This window comes from Mustela nivalis (assembly GCF_964662115.1).
Source record: "Mustela nivalis genome assembly, chromosome: 12".
In the NCBI taxonomy this organism is placed as follows: Eukaryota; Metazoa; Chordata; class Mammalia; order Carnivora; family Mustelidae; genus Mustela; species Mustela nivalis.
This window is the reverse complement of record NC_139031.1, coordinates 63,861,326-63,883,637: the sequence shown is the minus strand read 5'-3', so window position 1 is coordinate 63,883,637 and position 22,312 is coordinate 63,861,326. Positions and strand designations below refer to the sequence as shown.

Here is a 22,312-nt window from a genome sequence, read left to right as displayed (position 1 = left end):
CAAGCCTAAAGGTTTCCTGTTTGAAAGTTTCCTAAGAAACAAAATATGTGAAATGCACATTACTGGTTTCTTTTTCCCATGCAATTCCCATCCTCTCTTCCTGCATTTTCAGATGAACATTATAACCAAATAGAAATGCACCTCTCAACAGACTGTTGTTTCCAGCCAGAGTACAAGAGAAAGGGGACAGAAGCAATTTTCATACTGTCCAAAAGAAATGCATTTATCTCAGGTCAAATACTCAGGAGATTCAGCAATATTCCTAAGAAGATAAATATAATATGGTGGTTAAGAGCAGACTGGCTGGGTTTGAATCCTGGCTCTATACTTTATCAACTATATAGATTAGAACCCATTGCCTAACCTCTTTTTCCTTGAGTAGCCTAATCTGTATCATGGGGATAAGACTAGGTCATGCTTCAAAAGGTGGTATTATGTTAAGTGAGTATTTAGAACTATTTACCTGTACATAGGAAATATATAATAAATGCTATTGATTATTATAGAAGTTTCAAAATAAATAATCCTCCTGTGCCCACTAGAAAATACACAATTACTAGGTTTTAGAGAATTTTTTGCACAATTTATAATAGCAATTTCTTTTTTTTTTTTTTAAGATTTTATTTATTTATTTGCCAGACAGAGAGCACAAGTAGGCAGAAAAGCAGGCAGAGAAAGAGGAGGAAGCAGGCTCCCTGCCAAGCAGAGAGTCTGATGCAGGGCTCAATCCCAGGACCCTGAGATCATGACCTGAGCCGAAGGCAGAGGCTTTAAACCACTGAGCCACCCAGGCACCCCTATAATAGCAATTTCTTTAAAACATTTTATAATTAGATGATAATGCATAAAAAGAAATGTCATTATAAACATAACATTATTTCCAGATTGAGGAAAAAAGAGTATATTAAGTCTTTATATTCAAGATGTAGAAGTACATTCTGAGACACAAGATGAAATCATTCCCTGAATTCTGACTTTTAAGATAATATACTAATGAATGTATAAAATTTAAAAAAATTAATGATAAATGCAGTATGCATCTCTGATTGACAGACCCAAAGAAAGGTAGAAATTAGTAATAGTCTTAAAGTATGTGTCAAGAAGACTACATAATTTGTGACCTTAAACCAGAAATATTACTAAAAGGAAAAAGAAAAAGCCATTCCCACTTCATTTTGAAGATTTTCTAGATAAGGACATCTTTTCAATTGACAGTGAGCTTTGTGCATTCACCCGGCAGTGAATTGTGTGATTAAAACCCAAGTGGTAATTTTCTATTATGTATTCTTTACCACAATTTGTTTTTATTTTTTCAAGATTTTATTTATTTATTTTATTTGACATACAGAACAGGGAGAGGGGCAGAGGGAGAGAATCCCAAGCAGACTCCAGGTTGAGCATGGAGCCCTACTGGGGCTCAATCTCATGACCCTGAGATCATGACCTGAGCTGAAACCAAGAGTCGGACACTTAACCACCTGAGACATCCTAGGGTCCCCTTAACCACAATTAAAAAAAAAAAAAAAAAAAAAAAAAAACTTTTTAAGAAGACCTTGGAAAATTCATAAAAAGTATTCAAATACTTGGGGTGATGTGATAGCATGAAATTTTCAAGCATGAAATGTTATCACCTCAGATAATTGTAACTTCCCCTAAACACTCAACTATATTTATTCTAAGACCTAATGCACTGTTGGAATTAAAAGCTAAATTTTGTTTAAATAAGTGTATGTGGGGCACCTGGGTGGCTCAGTCAGTTAAGAGTCTACCTTCAGCTCAGTTCATGATCCTCTGCTCAGCAAGGAGTTTAATTCTTCCTCTCCCTGTGTGCTCTCTCTCTCCCTCCCGCTCTCAAATAAAAATAAATAAAATCTTAAAAATAAATAAGTAAGTAAGTAAGTTTATATTAAAAGGAAAACCTGAATAGTAATTGTATGGAACATGAATAGAAGGAACAATCATGGCACCTTTCAATGGAGTGCAACTAACCATCTCCCAAAGCGCCTTGCTCCCAGCCCTCCACGGGTGGTCTCCAAAGCTGATGAGCCCAGTTGTGCCTCTGCCCCAGGCCAGCCACATGATTTCCAGACTTCACTTCTCTTTTCCCAAAATGAAAACTTTGGGCCAGGGTGATCTCAAACATCTCTGGTGGCTCAAACGTTCTATAATTCTGTCACTGTTGCAAACTCCAACCCCGATCCCTGATTTTAAGCCTCTTTTTCACAAACATGAAAATTTTCATCTTAGGTAACTAAAGAATCCTAGAAGTAAGTGTTGATTGTCAAAATATTTTTTTTCTTGCTTCAGAATCTTACCACAGCCAAAGTAATTTTATAAAAACTCCTACTCAGTATTCAAGAGATACATTTCTTTTCCCCAGAGAGAATTAATCATAGGCAAGGACTGGAAAAGGCAGTTTCCCCAGATGAAGCTTAAGCACACTCCCACTGAGAAGCTCATTCTATTTTAATTTGCCAATTAAAAGTGGCCTGGGAAATCACACATTGTCGTTATCTCATTAAAAATGCTATACTTGTCACTCTCTTTCCTCTCTCTGGAAAAAGAACACTCACGTAGCCCAGCTGCTCCCCACAGCTTCCATCTGACAGCCCCCTTAAAAGACTGGCTCTATCTAGTGTCCACTGGGGAGGGCACCTTCTGCTGTTCTTGCTGCCACAAATTCCACAGATCTCTGGTCACTAACAACACTATCGGATATTTACTATATCCATGAAATTTACTGAGCACTGAGAAGAGTTTAAAAGATACTAAAAAGCCTTGTTTTCAGCAAATTAATGGCCACCCTCATTAAAAACCAGAGCCTTATAATTAGATCTGTTAAATATTCCAGCCATACCATCTTTGGGTTCTATATGGCTCTTCCTCGACCCCTTCTGCTATCTCGCCTGCTTATCTGTGCAATGACATCACAAGCCCGGTACTGATGGTTGAGGTCACACTCCTGTAAAAATTTCTAAAAGCTTGATTTTTGTTGGCATGACCCTTACAAATTTCCTTCTTTTATAAACTATATATTGAGTTGACATCACATATGGGGAAAAACAGTGATTTGAACTGGTTATTTGTTACTGCTTTTCAGTTTCTAGTGAACCATAAAATAACTAAAAAGCAGGAGTAAGAAGGAAATACTGCAAAGATTCTTAATAATGGCTCGTATTTAATAAATGCACCTTTGAGTAACATAATAATAATAGATAAATCTTTTTTTTTTCTGACTTTTCTGCATGTACTTGAACCCAATTCTGTGTCTACACCTACAGGTCATTCTAATTGCCAAAGATACATCCTCAAAGAGCCCACTATCTTCTGCTGAATAAAAACACACACCGCTATAGCTCACTAGGGGAAAGGAACTCTGCCTGTCTTTAATCAAAGGGCATGATTACCTTATTGCCTTGAAATCCCTTCGGGCCTGGATCCCCTGGAGGTCCACTAATGCCCTGCTCCAAGATGAAAACCAAGAATTAGTTCTGTATACAGAAAGCCAACCAGGAAGGAATTGTTCATTAGGGTCCCTAGGAATGCTGAAGTTAGAAGTCAGACTATAGATCTGGTTACCTTGGGGTTGCATGTGACTGGGAAGTGGAATGAGATAAAATTGCTCATGTCTTATAGGCTGTTTCTAAAATAGTACTTAAGCTCAGAGCAAACATTTATTCACGAGGTGTTTGCTTTCTGTGTTGCCACCCTTACTGGACACTCTTTTCAAAAAATTTTGAATGAACACTTTAAAAAATATTTTTAAATATTAATATTCAATATAAATAAAAATTCAGTTTATAACTGAAAGTTGGAGTTTCTAATGACTCCAGGATAACCAGAGTTACTGCCCTGCCCCAAGACAATTCTAGGCCAAAGCAAAGGAGTTGATGGTTAACTAGATGCTGTCTAGAAAATTTTGGGTCAAGTTATAATTTTTAGTAGACTTTTTGAAACACTGCAATTAACACATACCCTCCCCCATCAAAACTTTAGAGCAGGCCACTCCCCAGACTGGGGTAAAAAAAAAAAAAAAAAAAAAAAAAAAAAATCTGATCTAAATTATTTTTCTAAATCCTTGGAATATGTTTAACTTAAATAAATGCCTTAAATAATTTTTCCATGTTATCGAGCATTAAGTACTTATAAAGATGGAACAGTACAAATACTGTAATGTAAATAAAATGCATAGTTCTTCCAACTATATTACAGCAGCAAGGCAAAAATAGTTACATCCTGTTTTTAATTGCTTTGGATTTATCAGTATTCCTAGACCCAAATTTTTAGACTTTTATCCCTCTACTAAGTAAAGCCATCTGCTGGTACCTATCTTTGGAGAACCTGAATTAGTTATTCACAACATTAGGGCAGTGATTGCCAAACTTTGTTAAACATTGGAATCACCTGGGAATCTTTAAAACTACTGATGCCTGGCTTCAATCCCTAGACATTCTGATTGAATTATCAGAGACAGCAAACCCGCACAGTGGGTTTTAAGAGCTTCCCTGGTGATTCTAACCCTATTATTTTAATCTAATCTAATCTAATCAAACACAGACTTACCTGAAGTCCTCTGGGTCCCTTTGGTCCATGTGGTCCTAAGGATCCCTGTGGAATAAAATGAATGGCAAGTTGCTCTAAATATCCATCATCAAACTGCAATGATTTTAGGTGGAGGAGAAGGGAATGTGTTCTCAGTAATGGCCAATCTTCCCAGATTAACCAAACAGCAAAGCCAACGGATGCAGATGCATTGTTAACAAAATGATCCTAATTAATAAGCCAACTTGAGGTCAAGTTTCCCTTTAGTAAACTCCATGAAAACACAATTTTAGATGTAAGTCCTTCACCTGTATATTGAAAATTTGATCAGAGTAAAGAATTTATTTCTTAACATTCTTTAGAAAGCAGTACACTTAGTGGAATATTGTTTCTTTCCAACAAGGCAAAGTCAGTTCAACTAACAATGTAGTAAGTTTCCCCATAAGATCACTCTTCTGCCCATCTTCAAGACATGCAACTTAAGAGAACAGTGTTTATACTCAACCCTCTTTTGATGGAAAGTATTTTGATATGTTCCATAACTAGGAACCCCTTTAAAATTTATTTTTATGAGAATATAATAAAGTCTAGTTTCTCTTTTCTCACTTTTTTTTTCTTACCAAAATATAACCTGTTCATAGCAGATGAACCTTAGCAATTATAGAAAAAAGCAAAGAAACGGAAGGAAAAATCACATAGAAGCAACTGCTGTATATGCCATGTATGCAATAATTACGTTATTTTTTTTAGGCCATATATGCAATAATTACGTTTCTTTAAATAATTTAATTGAAGGGCATATGCACCTTTGTGTCGTTCTTAATCTGGTCTTCCACTGTATCAAAAATATTTTTCCATGTCATTAAAAACGTAATGGAATAATATTCAAGAATATGAATCTATCGCACTTACTCATTTCTCTAGTATTGACATTACAATTGTTTCTGATGATTACTATTTTAAATAATATTTTAACGAACATCTTTGTATATAAGTCATGTCCCTCTTCTGATGGATTCCTAAAGATGATGTTCTGGAAGAGGATGACAGACAGAGAGACAATGAGCACATTCAAGGCTCTCTCACTCACTTTTATGTCTTGCAAAGCAAATCTTCCCTCCACAGAGTTTGTTCAGATTTCCATTCTTACTCCCTGAGTAGAGAATGTATATCTTCACCTTAAACACTCCCCATCAGTGCTGAGTATTATTTATTGTCTCAGGGTTGGCTAGTTTGATAAGCAAAATAATATTTTCATGTGTTAATTTCACTTATTTGATGGCTCATATATTTGGATTTTTTTTCATTTACTAACCATTTATATTCCTTCACTCATGTCTCTTCAAGTTCTTTGCATGTTTGACTTATGAACTTATATGAACTCCTCATGTCAAGGACACTATTTCCCTGACTCTAGTCATGCCTTTTTTTTTTTTTTCCAGATTTTTACATCTCTGACATTAAGATGTGTCTTACCATCAATTCCATCTTCTGTTTATAATTGACAGCACTTTTTCTTTCTTTTTGGCACAGAAAATAATAGGACATTTAACAGTCCCTGACATCTTAGCCAATGAAATATGATATTAACTCTTTTTCAGCCATTTTCATTTTAAATAGTTTTCACGGTTACTGTTTCACTCTCATTTTTGTTCTTCTGTGTCCCTCCTTTTATACTTTCAAGTCCACGTCTGTCTCCCATTTTCAATTATCCTCTGGGCAGAATCTATTCATTACTACAGTTTCATTTTGTCCAGAGATAATTACCAAGGCTACATTTTTCAGATCCATCTGGCCTTTAACTCCATAGTACTTTAAAAGCTTTCACAAAGTCTCAGGCTATTTAAAATGGTTAGTTACATAGGCCGGTGTCATTATCTTATTCTCTGCTTTTCACCTTTTGCCCATTTTTCCCCCTTGTCTCTCTCCCGTAATTAAGTTACAGATATTGAAAGAGTTGAGTGTCTTGGTAGCATGCTGTTCATAGTTCTTAACTATAATGAAATATTTTTTACTCTGTATATTTTTGTCATTACATTTCAAAGTGCTCTCTGTATATTTCTGGTCCATTAAGGAACTGCTTACCATATTTAATGTTGTCTCCAGTTTAAATACTTTATTCATATTCATTTTTTAGCGAAAGGTAAATACCATTCCAATTGCTTGTGGCTTGCTGCAATTTCAAAATTTCAAACCCCGGCCTTACCTAATTCTGCCACATTATTTATAATTATTTCATTAACTTATCCCATAGAGTTCTTCTCTCTATTTTGGAAAGTGCTTGCTGTCGGTGTTTACATCTGAAAAACAATTCCACTTCGACCAGATTGGAGCTTGGGTTGACTTTGCAGGTTAAATTATTCTTTTCCCCATAATGTTGTGTAAGTCTGGCCTTAAAGGTTAGGGGGCCACAAGGCAAGGTCTTAAAGGTCCCTAAGAAAGGCATGTGGGGGCTCCATTAGCTAACATTAGGTATGGCTTTGTTTTCTGCTTCACGTTTTATAGATTTGAAAATGGAACCAATGACTTTGCAACTCCAGTAGTGAGAGCAAGGCAATGAATCCCAGGAATTTCCTCTTAAGGAAACTCAGACCCAAAGGGATCAAGTTGTTAGTATTTTAAAAACTTGTTCCTTACTTTGTCACCTTTTATTCCTGGTTTGCCACATTGTCCACTTTCTCCCTGAAAAAAATAAATAAATAAATGAAATAAATGAATAAATGAAATAAATAAGAGGACATTTGCAGTCATTCAGGGTTAGGATTTAAAAAAAAAAGATTTCTTGTGACATAAGCACGTTGCTGGGTCATACGCATGCTTATCCTCAATTGTGGGTTGTTTGGGCATTGCCCTCTGAAAAGTTTTACCCAGGAGTCATCCTTAACTCAACAGAATCAAATCCATGACACCACCTAGGCTTAACGTCATGGAGTGGTGGATGAAATTAAAAGGACAGAGACTAAGGTTTACTGAGCATCTAACATATGCTCTTTGCGTGTGTGATTTAATTGAGTCCATATCACAGCTCAGTGAGATCAGTTCACACTTTTGTTTTGGAGATGAGAAAATTTAGGCTCAACAAGATGACTTCCCTCTATCAAGTAGCTCAGACTCACAGTCCCTGTTTTTTTTTCCACAACATGATACCCCATCCTGAGTGCCAACTTTGATCAGTTAGTAGTAAGAGCAAGGTCCTGAGACCATGCCACGGGTTGGTGAGAAAAGGAGCCATGAGGAATTAACAAGAGGGGACAGGCAGCGTGGCCAGCATACTGTTACTTCCCACCATCTCACTCTCCAGTCCTGCCTTTCCTGGAATAGCGATGGAAAAAAGAACTAACATTTAAATTATGTTTTGCGGTTTATGATCAATGTTATTTTGCAGACCTTATCTCGGTTAAGCTGCCATTAACTGTCTGACATAGCTATTATTAGCCCACGTTTATAGACTGAGAATTTGTGATTCCAAAGGTTAAGTAACTTGCTCATGTAGAATGAGAATTGGGACCTCTGAATACCAATCCATTGTATCAGACGTCTAAGACTTGGAGTAATTAGAACTAAAAGGTATAAAAGGCAATTCGAAAAACAACTAAAGATAGAATGTTCAACTGCTTTCATATATTTTTTTTCTGAACCTCAAAGCAATTCCTTTTAAAATCTTCTTTTATCTGAGCATAACTGACACACAGGGTTACATTGGTTTCAGGTGTACATCACGGTGATTCAACTTCTCTATATAGGACACGGTGCTCACCCCCATGTAGTGACTATCTGTAACCATACGACACTATTACAATATCACTGACCCTGTTGCCTAAAAGCAATACATATCTTTAAGCTCTGGCAACTCAGCTGGAGAGGTTAGATGAGTTACTTACATGTACATGCCAGCCAGTGACTCCTAGTCTAGTGCCCTCACTACTGTCTTTCTGCTGCTGCTGTAGAGTCCACAAGCCGTAAGCCACGCTACGCAAAGTGCCACCACACCGTGACATAAGAAGCTTGGGCTCAGTTAACATCAGTGCCCTGCCTCCATTAAAGGATTCACACGGTGAAAAATGCATGTCAAGTGAACAGTATATTTAGTGATACAGTGGATTTCTATTCTGATGCAAGCTTTATCTCATCACAAAATACCAGCAAGCAGTTCACAGACCGACAACATGCGGGCAGACCACATTTGGAATAGTACTGCTCTAAAGAAGGGAAATAGCAATTGTAACCACCAACCAGGGGTCCGAAGTCCAAAGCCTTTACATTACTGCTAATCCCCATAACAGATTATTTTAGATGAGAGAGAGAGAGGCAAAGGATATTCAGAGAGATTAAATAGTTTGCCCATGACCACAGGCTTGAGTCTGTTAGATTCCCAGGTCCGTGTTCATCAACCACCCTGCCGTGGTCTGCAAGTTACTTTCCACTAGCCTAGGGTACGACATGGGGTGTTGCTGGCATCAGGAGCAGGAAAGAAGGAGGTGCAATTCCTCGATCCAGCTATGCCTCTGTTCAAAAGCAATCTGCTCTCTCGGCACATCTAACTGAGTCAATCTGACCCAGGAAAACCTGAGCTTTCACTTAGAACAAGTTGAACATTTATTTCTGAATGCAAATGGAAAATCACCCTTAAAGAATCTGTTAGAAAGCAATTAATTTAATAATGTTGGATGGGAATAAAATGAGTCAAGCACCAAAATATAAAACAGAAAAGTACCATAAATACACTCAAAATTCTTTTGGCCTGGATTCACATTCCATTTGTCCAGACAGATTTGTTAGCTATAGGGTCCTGAGGACCAGCATTTGTTTTGGGGGCAGACTTCCATCAATGAAAATATTGTACTCATGTTATTTGCCTCTGCAAAGGCGTTTTCTTTTTTGGTGGGCTCAGTAATCCCTGTGGAATGGCCACAATTACACAGTTTTAGAGAGCAAGTGCTTCAGAAAGCTATGAACAGATTAGCTCTGTTTCCAGCCTCCGATTTCTGATGCTGCTTTTCCTGGTCAAATTCTGGTTTGAATGTCAATGGTTCAGGGTCACTTTACTCTGACAGCTTGTATTATCCAAATGAGAACTCCACCAGTGATTCTGTAATTTCCCAGAAGGTTAAACAAGTTTTTTCATATATACAAATATACATGAATATGTGTGTGTGTGTGTGTGTGTGTGTGTGTGAGATATATATAGTGTTTGTGGGTAGCTCACATTATAAATCAAGATGGGAGGACCTGGATAATTTTCTCCAACTGTATATAGGACAATTTTATGGTCCTGAAACATTCTTGACTCTCCTTTATTAACATTTGTTCCCTGCCTCTTCGTAATAGTACCTTACATTTATAGACCAGAAAAGAGTTTATAATACATTGTTGCATCCATAATTCCATTTGATTCTCCAACCACCTTGTAAACTAAGGAAGCCTACATTAATCCAGTTCTATGTAGATGAAGGAACGGGCACTTAACCTGCCCAGTGACTGGGAATGTATTTATTTGCCTGCATGTAGAACCCCCTCTAATATATGCAGGGCCCGGGCAAGAGTGCAAGGAGAGGCCTACATACTCTGTATCAAAACTGTTGAAAGCTATATATGAAGCTAGTAAACGACTGATGTTCTAACTTCCTTTTCAACAAATATACCTTCAAAAGGAATACAAAATGAAAGAGTTTTGATATTCTTCAGAGGTTCACGTGCAAGTAGAGCCCCATGCTCACAGCCTACAGCCCTGCTCCCGCTTGACTTTACCTCACTTCTGGTTCCCTCCACCATAGGTGGATCCAATGCACACGAAGGTGCCCCAGACAGCAGTACAACAAAGCTCCCACCAGGGCCCCCTCCAGCCTCAACAAACAACTTGCATTTTGTTTCCCCTCAGGCCCAGAAAAAAGATGGACAGAGGAAAGAAGTTTGTATCTACCTTCAAAGCAGGCCTAGGCCATTTTGCAGGGACTTCTGGGGTCTTGGTTACCTAACACGTGATCTAGGTTCAAGGGGGCACAAGCCTCTTGCCCTACAACTTCCTGGCTCCAATGGGGGTTGGACCAGAGGAGACCCAGAGCGAGATCTCTGGCCCGGGTCTGAGGTTGTAGACAGACTGAAGAAGAGAGGCACACTCTGCTTTCAGATAGACAATCTGCTAACTGAACAGTAGCATGAACCTATGAATGAACCATTGAACACACTCAAAGGTTCTGGAGCTCCCCCTCCAGTTTCCAAACCTGTAATCGGCAAAGAATCCTAAAATAACCTATCAGCCCATAACTTTTGTTTGTTTGTCAAATTTACGCCCCTGGCCTACAAGACCCCTACCCAGCTCTACCCAGATGTCTGACTGTATGAAATAAGCAGTTCCTAATTTCTTCACCAGGATAAATCTTCTTGATTCTGTGAGAGGGTCCTGTGTCTAGATGTTGTAGGAAGTGAGGCAGCATGAAAGAAACCTAACCATCATGTTGCTGAATCCATGTGTATGTAGAAACTTGGAGTCTGGATATCTGTGTTGCATGCCTGTTACATTGGGGTTCTCATGTTTGCAGAGCTGAAAGAGGCTGGACCCTGATCTCAAGAATCTTAGGGTGCCTTTCACCCCTACAACATGTCCTGTACCTTAAGTTCTACTATTATTTTGTATTAACAGAGTTGAGTACCTCTAGGACTTAGGGAATCTAGACTTACAAAAATAAAGGAAAACAACTTTTATTAAGTACATAAATACAGTTAGGTTTCTTTTTCTTTCTGAAATCTTGGTCTCCCTATTGGTTGTTACCCACTTACCTTCTCACCCTTGTACCCAGGAATTCCCTAGTTGAAAAAAGAAAGAGGAAAACATATTAGAAGACATTGTTGGAGGGAGTGTTTGATAGTTTTCATTTACAAAGTATAACAAAGCTCATTTTTAAGTCAAGGAAACCAAGACCACATACAGAAATGTTATGCGATGCTCCTTCTCTTTGAGCTTAGGGAATGTGCACTGACACAAGGGAGAAGAAAAGAACCCACTTTTCCCTTACATTCTATTCTCAGTTCCACATATTTTTTTCAAACCCGGTTCCTTACCCTTGGGCCCACAGCTGAAGGAGAAACTAGACACTGAAACTTGTTGCAGAAGGGACAACCGATAATGAGCCTTTCAGAATTGTTGTATTGACTTTTAAACTACGAACCATCCCAGCTGAGAATGTTCCACAGAGGCTGTTGGAGAAATGGGCTTTGAAAATGAGCTAAGATAATGGCCTTTCCAATGTATATAAATATTTATATCCATTATGGTCCTCCTTTCAAATTCGGTCTGGAATATAGAGCATCAACGAAATAAATGGTTCCTTTATCAATGCTAACGAGACAGTGACCTTTAAGCTCTTATATTTTATCTCCCGCTAACTACAGGGCCGGTGCCTCTGCTCCTCTTCTGTGTCACTCCGGGGAATCCCACACAGCCTCCTCCATTGTGTCCCTGCCCAAGAGCCCTCTAAGTAATACGCTACTGAATATTAAGTGAACTGCGAAATTACCAACTTTCAACGACAGCAAGCCTTTTCCAAATAGGGTTTCATGTTTTTCTCCTACAACAATAGCTTTTAAGTATGAAAATAGAATTGTAAGACATAGTTTAAGTGAGCTGCAGAAACCAACGGGATAAATAAGCTATTATCGCAGTTACACGTGTCAGACTAGAGAATTCTGTTTTGTGTGACTTTTCTTACAAAAGGCAAAAAAGGAAAACCTTGGGGAAGGAAATAACATGTCTCTCCAAATGAGTGGTCACTGAGAAATGGGACATAAAAATAGAACTACAGTCAAAAATATTGTTACACTATAATTTAATTCATCTTGGAAATATTGATTAGCAGAAAGGGTTTGAGTTTTCGTCCTGGGCTTAAAATTAAAGGCCACATTATAGACAGCCAAATTGGGGTTCTTTATGAAGACGACTTACATTCGCAGCAACTACGAAATGCTAGACTTCTGGCCTCAGGAACTCCACCCCTGACGGCACACAACTATGCTAAAATCCTGTCATTATTTTATGTTAAAAGAGTTCAGACTGTATGTAGGAAGGAGACAACATAGCTTATGAATAGAAACCTTACTCTTTCTTTCAGGTTTAAAACATTTTAAGTCAATAGAGGCAAGTTTAAAACTTTAAAAAAAGTATAGACTTGGGGTGCCTAGAAACCTTATTTTTTATAGCTCCTCTTCCCCCCTGCCCTGTTTTTCTTTCTGAAATCTCTGGTCAATTTATTGTTTGGTGGCTATCAGCTTCCTTCTTTCCTTCCTTTCAGGACATCTTTTTTTTTTTTTTTTAAGATTTTATTTATGTAACAGAGAGAGATCACAAGTAGATGGAGAGGCAGGCAGAGAGAGAGAGAGAGAGAGAGAGAGAGAGAGAGAGAAGCAGGCTCCCTGCTGAGCAGAGAGCCCGATGCGGGACTCGATCCCAGGACCCTGAGATCATGACCTGAGCCGAAGGCAGCGGCTTAACCCACTGAGCCACCCAGGCGCCCCCTTCCTTTCAGGACATCTTAATTACTAGTTTTAAACCATTCAAATGTAAAATATCCCAAACTGAACTCATCAGTCTGCCAAATTTTCTTCTGACTTTCCTGTTTCTATTAATGGTACCATCGTATTTGAAATCACACAGAATCAAAAGTTTATAATTATCTTTTCTCTCTACCTGCTCCTTGAATTCTTCTAATCCAACCAGTTAAAATTCTCCACCAGCTTTCACTGCATTTAGTTTTAAATTCATCCTACCTACCCCTGTCAGTCAGCAGGGCCCTCCGTTACCCACCCCTGCCTATCTCCATAACCTGTCTACCACCACTCTGCCAAGTCCTGGCTTTTTTTCCTTTTCTCCAAGCTGCCAGGCTTATTCCCACTCAAGAGTCTTTGTACCTACTGCTCTCTTGGCCTAGAACACTCTCATGACCTTGTTTTATGTTTCCAGAACACACTCACTGACGAAATCGCATTTGTCCGCACGTTTATTGCTCCCCCTGCTAGAAGACTGTATGAAATAGGAACTGTTTTGCTCACTCCTGTATCCCCAGGAGTGAAGCAGAGGGCCGAGCATATAGCACATGCTCAATAAATGTTTGCTGACTATATGAATCAGAGTCAGTCCCCAAAACCTTTTCATGGTTCTTACAATGGTCTTTTCTTTTCTATTCTATCATCACTGTGCCCAATTCTGTCCAATAGAATGTGAGCCTCATATGTAATTTAATTCCCTAATAGCTACTTAAAAAAGCAACAATGAACAAGTGGAAATAAATTTTTAACAATATATTTTACTGAGGGACTCCCTGGGTGGTTCAGCAGGTTAAGTGTCCCATGCCTGATTTCGGCTCAGGTCATGATCTCAGAGTTGTGAGACTGAGCCCCACGTCCGGCTCTGTGCTGGGCATGGAGCCTGCTTAAGATTCCCTCTCTCCTCTGCCCCTGCCCTTCCCCCCAACTCTCACATGCATATGCACTCTCTCTAAAACAACAATAACAACAACAACAACAATAATAATATTTTTACTGATTCCCATAGGTCTGAAATATATTTTAACATATGACCAGTATAAAAGTTATTACTGAAATATTTTACATTTTCTTTGGCACTAAGTCATCAAAATTCATTGTGTATTTTACTCCTACAGCACACCCCCATTCAGGCTAGCCGTTCCGTGAGCACATATGGCTAGAGACTTTCACAGTGTCCAGAGCAGCCTTAGCCAGGGTCCCTGTTCTTATACAAACTGTAACAGAAAACCTTCTAAGTGCTCCTTTCTTCTGCTTATTCTCCCTTCAATTTCTGCTTTAGAGTCACGCCAGATTAATCTTCCAAGTACACGGCTCTTGGGTTGTGAGCTTCATCTCATATAAATCGCTCACGTAGCAGAGCATGGAACACCCGCTCTGACCTTCAACTGTTTCTGGCAACACTCATCTTCAGGCATCCCCCCTCACCATTTTCCAACACATCGCCTTCCCCCAGGTCGCTGCTCATGGCACTGTCTAGCTGCAATGCCTGTTGCCTTCCACCCTTCTGTTCTGTCCTTACCTGTCATGATCCTTCACTCGCCAGGAGTCATCCTGTAAAACCTACCCTGGTTTCACTATCCTCTGAGTGCCCATAATAATTTGTGCCTGCAATATTTATAATATTTTTACATTCTGCCTCATAGTGTAGCTATTTTTTAAATTAAGGTATACTTGATACACAATGTTACATTCGTTTCAGATATAAGCATCGTGATTCAATTTCTCTCTACATTACATTCTGTTCACCACAAGTGTAGCTATAATCTGTCTCCCCACAACCCTATTACGATACCATTGACTATAGCCCCTATGCTGTACCTTTTTTTCCCTCCAATTTTAACAGATTTTATTATACAATACTATTTTTAGAAGCACATTCAATAGTATCGACACCAGACTCATCAAAAAAGTTCATGATAGCACATACAAGTTTTCAAAATTCTATTTGTTAATATATAATGTATTATTAGCCCCAGGGGTGCAGGTCTGTGAATCACCAGGTTTACACAGTTCACAGCACTCACCACAGCACATACCCTCCCTAATGTCCATAACCCCACCACCCTCTCCCTACCTCTCTCCGACTGGCAGCCCTCAGTTTGTTTTGTGAGATTAAGAGTCTTTTATGGTTTGTATGCTGTACCCTTTTATCCTAGTGACTTACTCATTCCATAACTGGACACCTATACCTCTTGCTCCCCTTCACCCACTTGCCTACCCCTCCTGCCTCCCTGATGGCAACCAATATTGTAGCTATTTTAAATATCTTAATCTCTCCCATAATAAACTTTTTGAAAAATATAAGCATTTTGTCTTAATTTTATTTTAATAAATAATGATAATATGCTTCCCATAAGAAATATTTCCTAAATGAATAGCTAACATTTCTGAATGAATTTCCATTGTTCGTAAAGTTGATTAAAAACACCAAGAGAAAACCTCTGGGTCCAACCCCCGGGCTTTTACAAAGGGGACAGCCAGGAGGAACAATGTGACATGGCCTTTTTTTTTTTTTAATTCATCATACATGCTTCCCTACTCTTTGCTGCTTTACTGAAACTGCCCAGAAAAATGCAAAAGAAGAAATTTACTGTGACTATTTCTCAGACAATCTCTAACATCTTCTAATTTTAGGAATAATAAATCAGCTAGAATGATGGCTTTTGGGGGGCGGTCTGTGGATCCAATTTACAGAAGCATAGTTTAGATTATATAATTCTGTGCTCACAGAATTTTTAAATCATTCTTTATTGGAAAAAAAAAACACACAAGACACAAAGCAAGATATTTTTCTTATTTGAGTCTCCCACAAATCTCACTTAAGCAGCAGAGAACGTCCTGTGGTAGATTACCCGGTCTGTCCTCACTCCTGCTGCGCAGAGCATTCTCTCCCCACATCTCCAGTTCTAAGATCCTATCTGTCTGATTGCCTGTCTGAGCCATCGAGAGCACAGGTACATAGAAATCATTTTTGCACTCGCGCTACAGGGGTCACAATGATCAATTACAGAATCCTAGCATCTTGGATTACTTCCTTAGGAAGACATTCCAGTTGTATACATACCCCTGGGCCTCTTTCTCCAGGTTCCCCTTTTTGAGCATCACCCTGAGACAAATAAACAAATGAAACTCAGTCACAATTCCACAGCTTGTACAGTGACTGTTCAATAAAATGCATGATTCAGAATTCCCAGATTAACAGATTAACCCCATGGGGGGAAAAAATCTTTGGCCTTTACCATTGACATTTCACCATGCCATCTAGAGAAGAAAATAGCAGCTCAGATAGCCTTTGCCCTTTGGAACGAAGTTGGATGTGTACGGCATGATCCAGGTATATTTGCTCAGCTTAGGACAAGTTTTGCATCCCAGTTTAACAACACAGCCATTGTTCTCAAATACAGCCTTGTACCCCATCAGAGCCAGCCATTTTGGCTTTCCTCCAAGGGGTCTTGGAATGTTTTCCAAAATGTTCTTAAGAGTAATTGCTTGATTTCAGCAAGACTTAGGAAAATATGTTATGTGGCCCAAAATTGCAAGCTAAATAAATGAAATGTAAACATAGATTTAAAGCAGGTATTTAACAAAACAAAAAAGAAGACATGATGGCATCAGTTTGGACCTAAACAATGAGTGGGTAGGATTGTGTGTGTTTGTATTGTAAGGACACCCAAGGATGCATCATATTCCTTTTCTTTGACAAGCAAGCAATTGGCTTTCATGCATCTAAAATACTTTCATGCATCTAACTTATTCTGTTTTTCATTACCTCCCTAAGCACAGTTTCAGAGGAGAAGCTATTGGGTTAAAATTTGAACATTTGAATACTTCTTATGTAATGTCTAATTGCTTTCCAAAATGTTTGCACCAAGTTACCTTTGCAATGAAGAGCAAACCAGTTTCACCACCTCATTGCTCTCACTGATTATTATTGCTTTCATGTTATTGCTGTTAACTGCTACCAAAAACGGTCATTTTTTAAAAAAAAATCTGAAGCATACACATGCACAAAAAAATCCAAACTATGTGAACTAGAAAACCGCTCCCCTCCCCATGCAAAAAACCACCCAACAATCTTGGACTACAAAGTTTCTAAAGTGTGAATAATTAGTATTGAAGGGTATCTCATTGTCCTTATCTAAATTTCACTAATTATCTAGTGAAATTAAGTGTTTTTCTATTTCTTTATATACTGGTTTTATTTCCTCTCTTGAAAATTGTTTGGGTCCTTTGACCAATTGATTATTACTAGCTTGATATTTTCTCATCCATTTTATAGAGTCTTTATATACTATATAAATTAACCCAATGTTCATTGTATTTGATGCAAATATTTCTGTCTTCCTCTTTATTTTAATTATTATTTTTCATTACATAGAATTCCGCCATAAATTTTCACATAGTTATCTGTCTCCCCCATGATTCTTTTAGTCACTCTTGAACTTGGAAGATCATCATCTGAAATATTATCTGATTTTTTAGAATTAATCTTTTTTTTATGGGTACACAAAGAAAAGAATTGGGAAAATGCCTGAAGATGGTCTGATAGCTTTCCATAAAATGGATCCATAAAAAACATTAAGTGTCATTGTCAATCTGATATGAACTATGTATTAGTAGTTCATGGGACATTGTAGCAATCAATTTGAGCCAACGCTATTTAAGTACAATTGCAATTTGTTAGGTATTCCTAGGTTTCCTAGACTTATTGACTAAAATGGTCATATATTACTTAGGATTTGCAAGCTAAAACAACCCAATTAGAAAATACAAGAAGTAAGCATCCTGTAATCTTCACAGAAATCATCGTATTTTTGGCATTGACATACACTAAAGTGCTCTTTGTTTTCTTCATTTTTGTTCTTTAAATAAATCTAGAAAGAGATACAGTGGTTTATAAGGAAAGCTGTTTGTTCACTTACCGGGTTTCCTTTTGGTCCTCGCTCACCTTTGATACCTGGGTTTCCATGTGTACCCTGAAGGCAAAGGGAAAAAAGATTATACTGAGCTCACATCCTATTGGTTTTTTACACATTACAATAATTTCTGATCAGCTTCATCCCATAAAAGGAGTGAAGACTGTAAACAGACTTAACATGCCAAGCAGAGAATCAACTGTATTCTCTCCTTTACTACACACCAGGAAGACTGCACTGTCTTGAACAGGTAAATTCTCCAGATTTGCTAAAAAGAGGATACTGTCTTTGCTTGATATCCAAGGGATCATTTCCAAGATGAGAGAAGAGAGTGTTCCAGTCCTGTTCCAGAAAGGTGTTATGTTTTCCAACTCTCAGACCCCAGGAATCTGGCTTTTCTGAGAACTGGTTTTAGGGACATGCAGTAAATGCTAGGGTTTTGTTTTTGTTTTTGTTTTTTTTATTAAAGACTTGTATTTATTTATTTGACAGACAGAGACCACAAGTAGGCAGAGAGGTAGGCAGAGAGAGAGGAAGGGAAGCAGGCTCCCCGCTGAACAGAGAGCCTGATGCGGGGCTCGATCCCATGACTCTGGGATCATGACCTGAGCTGAAGGCAGAGGCTTCAACCCACTGAGCCACCCAGGTGCCCCAGTAAATGCTAGTTTTATGTCTATTCCAGTTCAAACATAGTATGGTACAGCATAGGGAATAGAGTCAATGGTATTGTAATCACACTGCTCAGTGACAGAGGGTAGCTCCACTCGGGGGGGAACACAGCATAACATATAAACTTGTATAGTCAGTATGTTGAACACCTGAAATTAATATAACATTGTGTGTCCACTATATTTCGGTTTAAAAAAAGATATGGCAAGATGCCTGGGTGGCTCAGTTGGTTAAGCAACCGAATCTTGATTTCAGCTGAGGTCATAATTTCTGGGTCCTGGGATTGAGACCCGTGTTGGGTTTCTTATTTGGTAGGGCATTTGCTTGAGATTCTCTCTTTCCCTCAGTCCCTCCCCATGCTTGGGCTCTCCCTCTGTCTCTCTCTAGAATAAATAAATAAAATTTTTTTTAAAAATGATATGTTTGGTGTGCCCGGGTGGTTAAGTGTTTGCCTCCGGCTCTGGTCATGATACTAGGGTCCTGGGATCGAGCCCCACATTTTGCTTCCTGCTAAGCAGGGAGCCTGCTTTCCTTCTCCTGCTACTCCTCTTCCCCAGTCCTATGCTCTCTCTCTCTCTCTCTCTCTAATAAATATATAAAATCTTTTTTAAAAAATGTATATATATTACTTTGAAAGTGCTAAACTAATCTCAAACAATACTGAGTGACTGAAATTGTCAGATTAGCTCAGCAACTATGAATTTTCTTACTGTTTATCCTAAAACACAATTGAATATCCCAAGTAAACCTTCCCACCCAGCAATTTCTTGGTGTAAGAAATATAAACTAAGACTTTATAAGAAGGGAACGTTAAAACTTTAATTTAGCCAAAATCAGCTTCAACTGGCTGCCTCACTGTTCTGTAAAGTATCTAACTTAACATTTTAAGAAAAGGGAAAAAAAGACAAACATCCCCACTTTCTAATGCCCTAATTGGTAGAATGGTTTGAAAAGTATAGTCTTTGGACCTGAGTCTCAAGAGAAAATGTGGCATAGTCTAAAAAATTCACGGTACACAATCTCCTCTCTGTGCCCGAATACAAGCATTTGTTCAAAAACTGTATCCGCAATTTTTGCGAAATATATCCACTGGGCTTTTGACCTATAGGGTTTGAAACCACATAAGTAAATGGAATACTGACTAAGCAGCATGGATGCCTTTCATGATATGTGTTAGAGAAATACACAGTATCTCCAGTCACGGCAATGTTGTTGCAAGTACCTTCCCAGTGCATACATGGCCCCTCCCAGATGTTAGACCAGAATATAAAGGAAGCACTTCTTTGGGGATTATTTTATCAAGAGTTGAGTCATCTTAATAAATCCTGCCTTTAACCTTTAGTTGCCAAGTTCCATTTCACAGAATTCACACTAATCCCCAAAGCTTTCTCACCAGCTTCCTCCCCAAGAGGCCACCTGGTGTTGTTCTTGGATACATGTGAAGACACACACACTTCCAGTGGGGAGGTCTGTGTCACTTGTTTCTGGGCGGGGTAGGCTAAGGCTTTCCCTAAAGCACCAAGGGTCTGTATGATCTCTTTTCCTATATTTTCGCTCCAGCGTTGAGAAATTCTGGCCCCAATTGTCACATCAGAAGGAATGATGGAACAACCTTTGTGAGAACAATTTCATCATTTTAAACCAAATCTGCCCTCTGCTCAGTCAGCAAAATCCCAGGCTTATTCCTAAGGATAGAATGTATCCGTTTAGGAATAAAAGGAAGAAGCAGCATTTCCCTGTTTGCTGCTCTTTTGCACACGACGGGTTGAGCTGCGCAAACCAGCCCTGGCATTTCCAAGGCAAGTAGAACAATCGTGACTAGGGTTCCTGACTTGACCTTCCGTTCAAAGTGGAAATGTACTCACAGGAGGCCCTGGGTCGCCTGGATCCCCCTTTTCACATCCACAAATCTTGTGTTCGCACTGCATGAAGAATGAAATCCAATATTAACACACAACAAAATGCAGCATCTCAAATCTTATTCAGTATGTAACTAGATAGAACACTCCCTTGATGAAATTTTACCTTCAAATGACGGAGATTTTGTTCTCCCTTTTCAATTCTTCTAGGCTACCTCAGATCTAAGCTAGTCAACATTGCCCTGGTTAGATAAAATAGACCTCCCATCGAAAATGTATGTGTGACATCTAGTTGCCAGTGAAAAGGGAAAATAACTATTTTCAGTGGATTTGGGGGAACTTCTGCTTTTTCTCTTCTCTACGGCACATCAAAGCTCAATATACAAATATCAACTACTCCTTTAATCCTAAAGGAAAACATTGGGACACACCACATCTTATCAATTCCAGGACATATATTTGTCCTTATTTTAACATGTCTAAAATCAAGAATGAGTGTTTTTTGAATCAGGCCTGATCATAATAAAGTTGTTATTTTCTGCCCATGTACTTCAAAACTCACAGAATGAAATGGAAGAAAACCCCAGAGACGCTCCTGGAGCACACTCAAGAAAAGCTGTAGCACCAGTGTTTTTGATGGCCCAGAAGCCGAGATTGGGGACGGGGGTGGGGTGGGGGTGGGGGTAGGAAGGGCATCAGAGCCAAAAAGTGATTCAGAAGATTCAGACTCTGAATGCGAAGACATTTTAGAAATGACCAATTTAGTTTGCCTCAGTTGTCCTGTATATGTATATACAGAAGTGATAGAGGGTTTAACAATCTATATCTAAATAAATCGAAAGGGACTCTTACCATAAGTATAAAATCAAGAATTGTCACTTACAAGAAGGTGCTATATCATAGTTTAATTGGCAGGGTCCTTTCCTGTCTCAATGGTACTTAAAGTAATATTGCATCTGACCATTCGAGGAAGCATCGTGCTCTGCAGGGTTTGATTGGCTCCTATTATTTTATGCAATTCTCCTTGTAAATTTCCTGATGTTTAACCAGCAGCTGATCCAACAACGTTTGCATGTTCCAAACTCTGTTTTAAGAAACACACGTACAGTATAGAAGTCCTTGGTAACCTGGTGGTCATCTATTGTGCTAAGCGCCATCCAACAGATACTGGCCAGCTTCTTCTGCTACTTGGTTTGCTTGCCACCGTCAAGGAGAATGATCTTAAAGTCAGTCACCAGGCAGCAGCGCGAGACTCTGAGCTGTCTCTCTTGACCAGGGATCCTGGCCAAACCCAGGCATACCTCCCGAAGTGGAGGGCCCCTATCAGGAGCTGGTGTCAGAGACATGCTTAGAACAAAGGAAGTCATATCAAAATAAGCAGAAACGACACCTTTTGCGGGGTGCCTGGCTGACTCAGTCAGGGGAGTGTGCAGCTCTTGATCTCAGAGTTGTGAGTTAGAACCCTGCCTGGGTTAGAGGTTACTTAAAAACAGAATCTTAAAAAACAAAACAACTATGCTATTTGGTTATCAATGATTTCTAAAATTACTCTTTAAAATCATATTAAAATATTTTCTACTTTTTCCAGATTTTGAAACCTGTAGTAGACCTAGCAACATAAAGAATAGAGTGGTTCATTTTTAAAGGAATTAAACATTTCTATGTAGACGCACCTTATTTTCTAATGCGAATTAAATGCTGATTTGATTATGCAGACTTTGAGAGTTAATTCATAGTAATCAAAGCATGTGGTGCTTACCTTCTCTTCAAATAAGATATCCTAGGAGA

The 22,312-nt window shown here is 38.7% G+C and overlaps 1 protein-coding gene across 1 annotated transcript in view; it reads right to left on the bottom strand.

Annotated features, from left to right (window-relative positions):
• The window catches only part of COL28A1 (collagen type XXVIII alpha 1 chain), a 160,732-nt gene that overhangs the window by 126,472 nt on the left and 11,948 nt on the right, over positions 1–22,312 (bottom strand). The window contains exons 4-11 of the mRNA XM_082693358.1: positions 22,284–22,304; positions 20,531–20,587; positions 18,003–18,056; positions 16,145–16,186; positions 11,320–11,346; positions 7,180–7,224; positions 4,564–4,608; positions 3,408–3,461 (exon numbers count right to left, since the gene is read on the bottom strand). Coding sequence (XP_082549484.1) covers positions 3,408–3,461; positions 4,564–4,608; positions 7,180–7,224; positions 11,320–11,346; positions 16,145–16,186; positions 18,003–18,056; positions 20,531–20,587; positions 22,284–22,304 — 345 coding nt within the window. The remainder of the gene's footprint in view (positions 1–3,407; positions 3,462–4,563; positions 4,609–7,179; positions 7,225–11,319; positions 11,347–16,144; positions 16,187–18,002; positions 18,057–20,530; positions 20,588–22,283; positions 22,305–22,312) is intronic.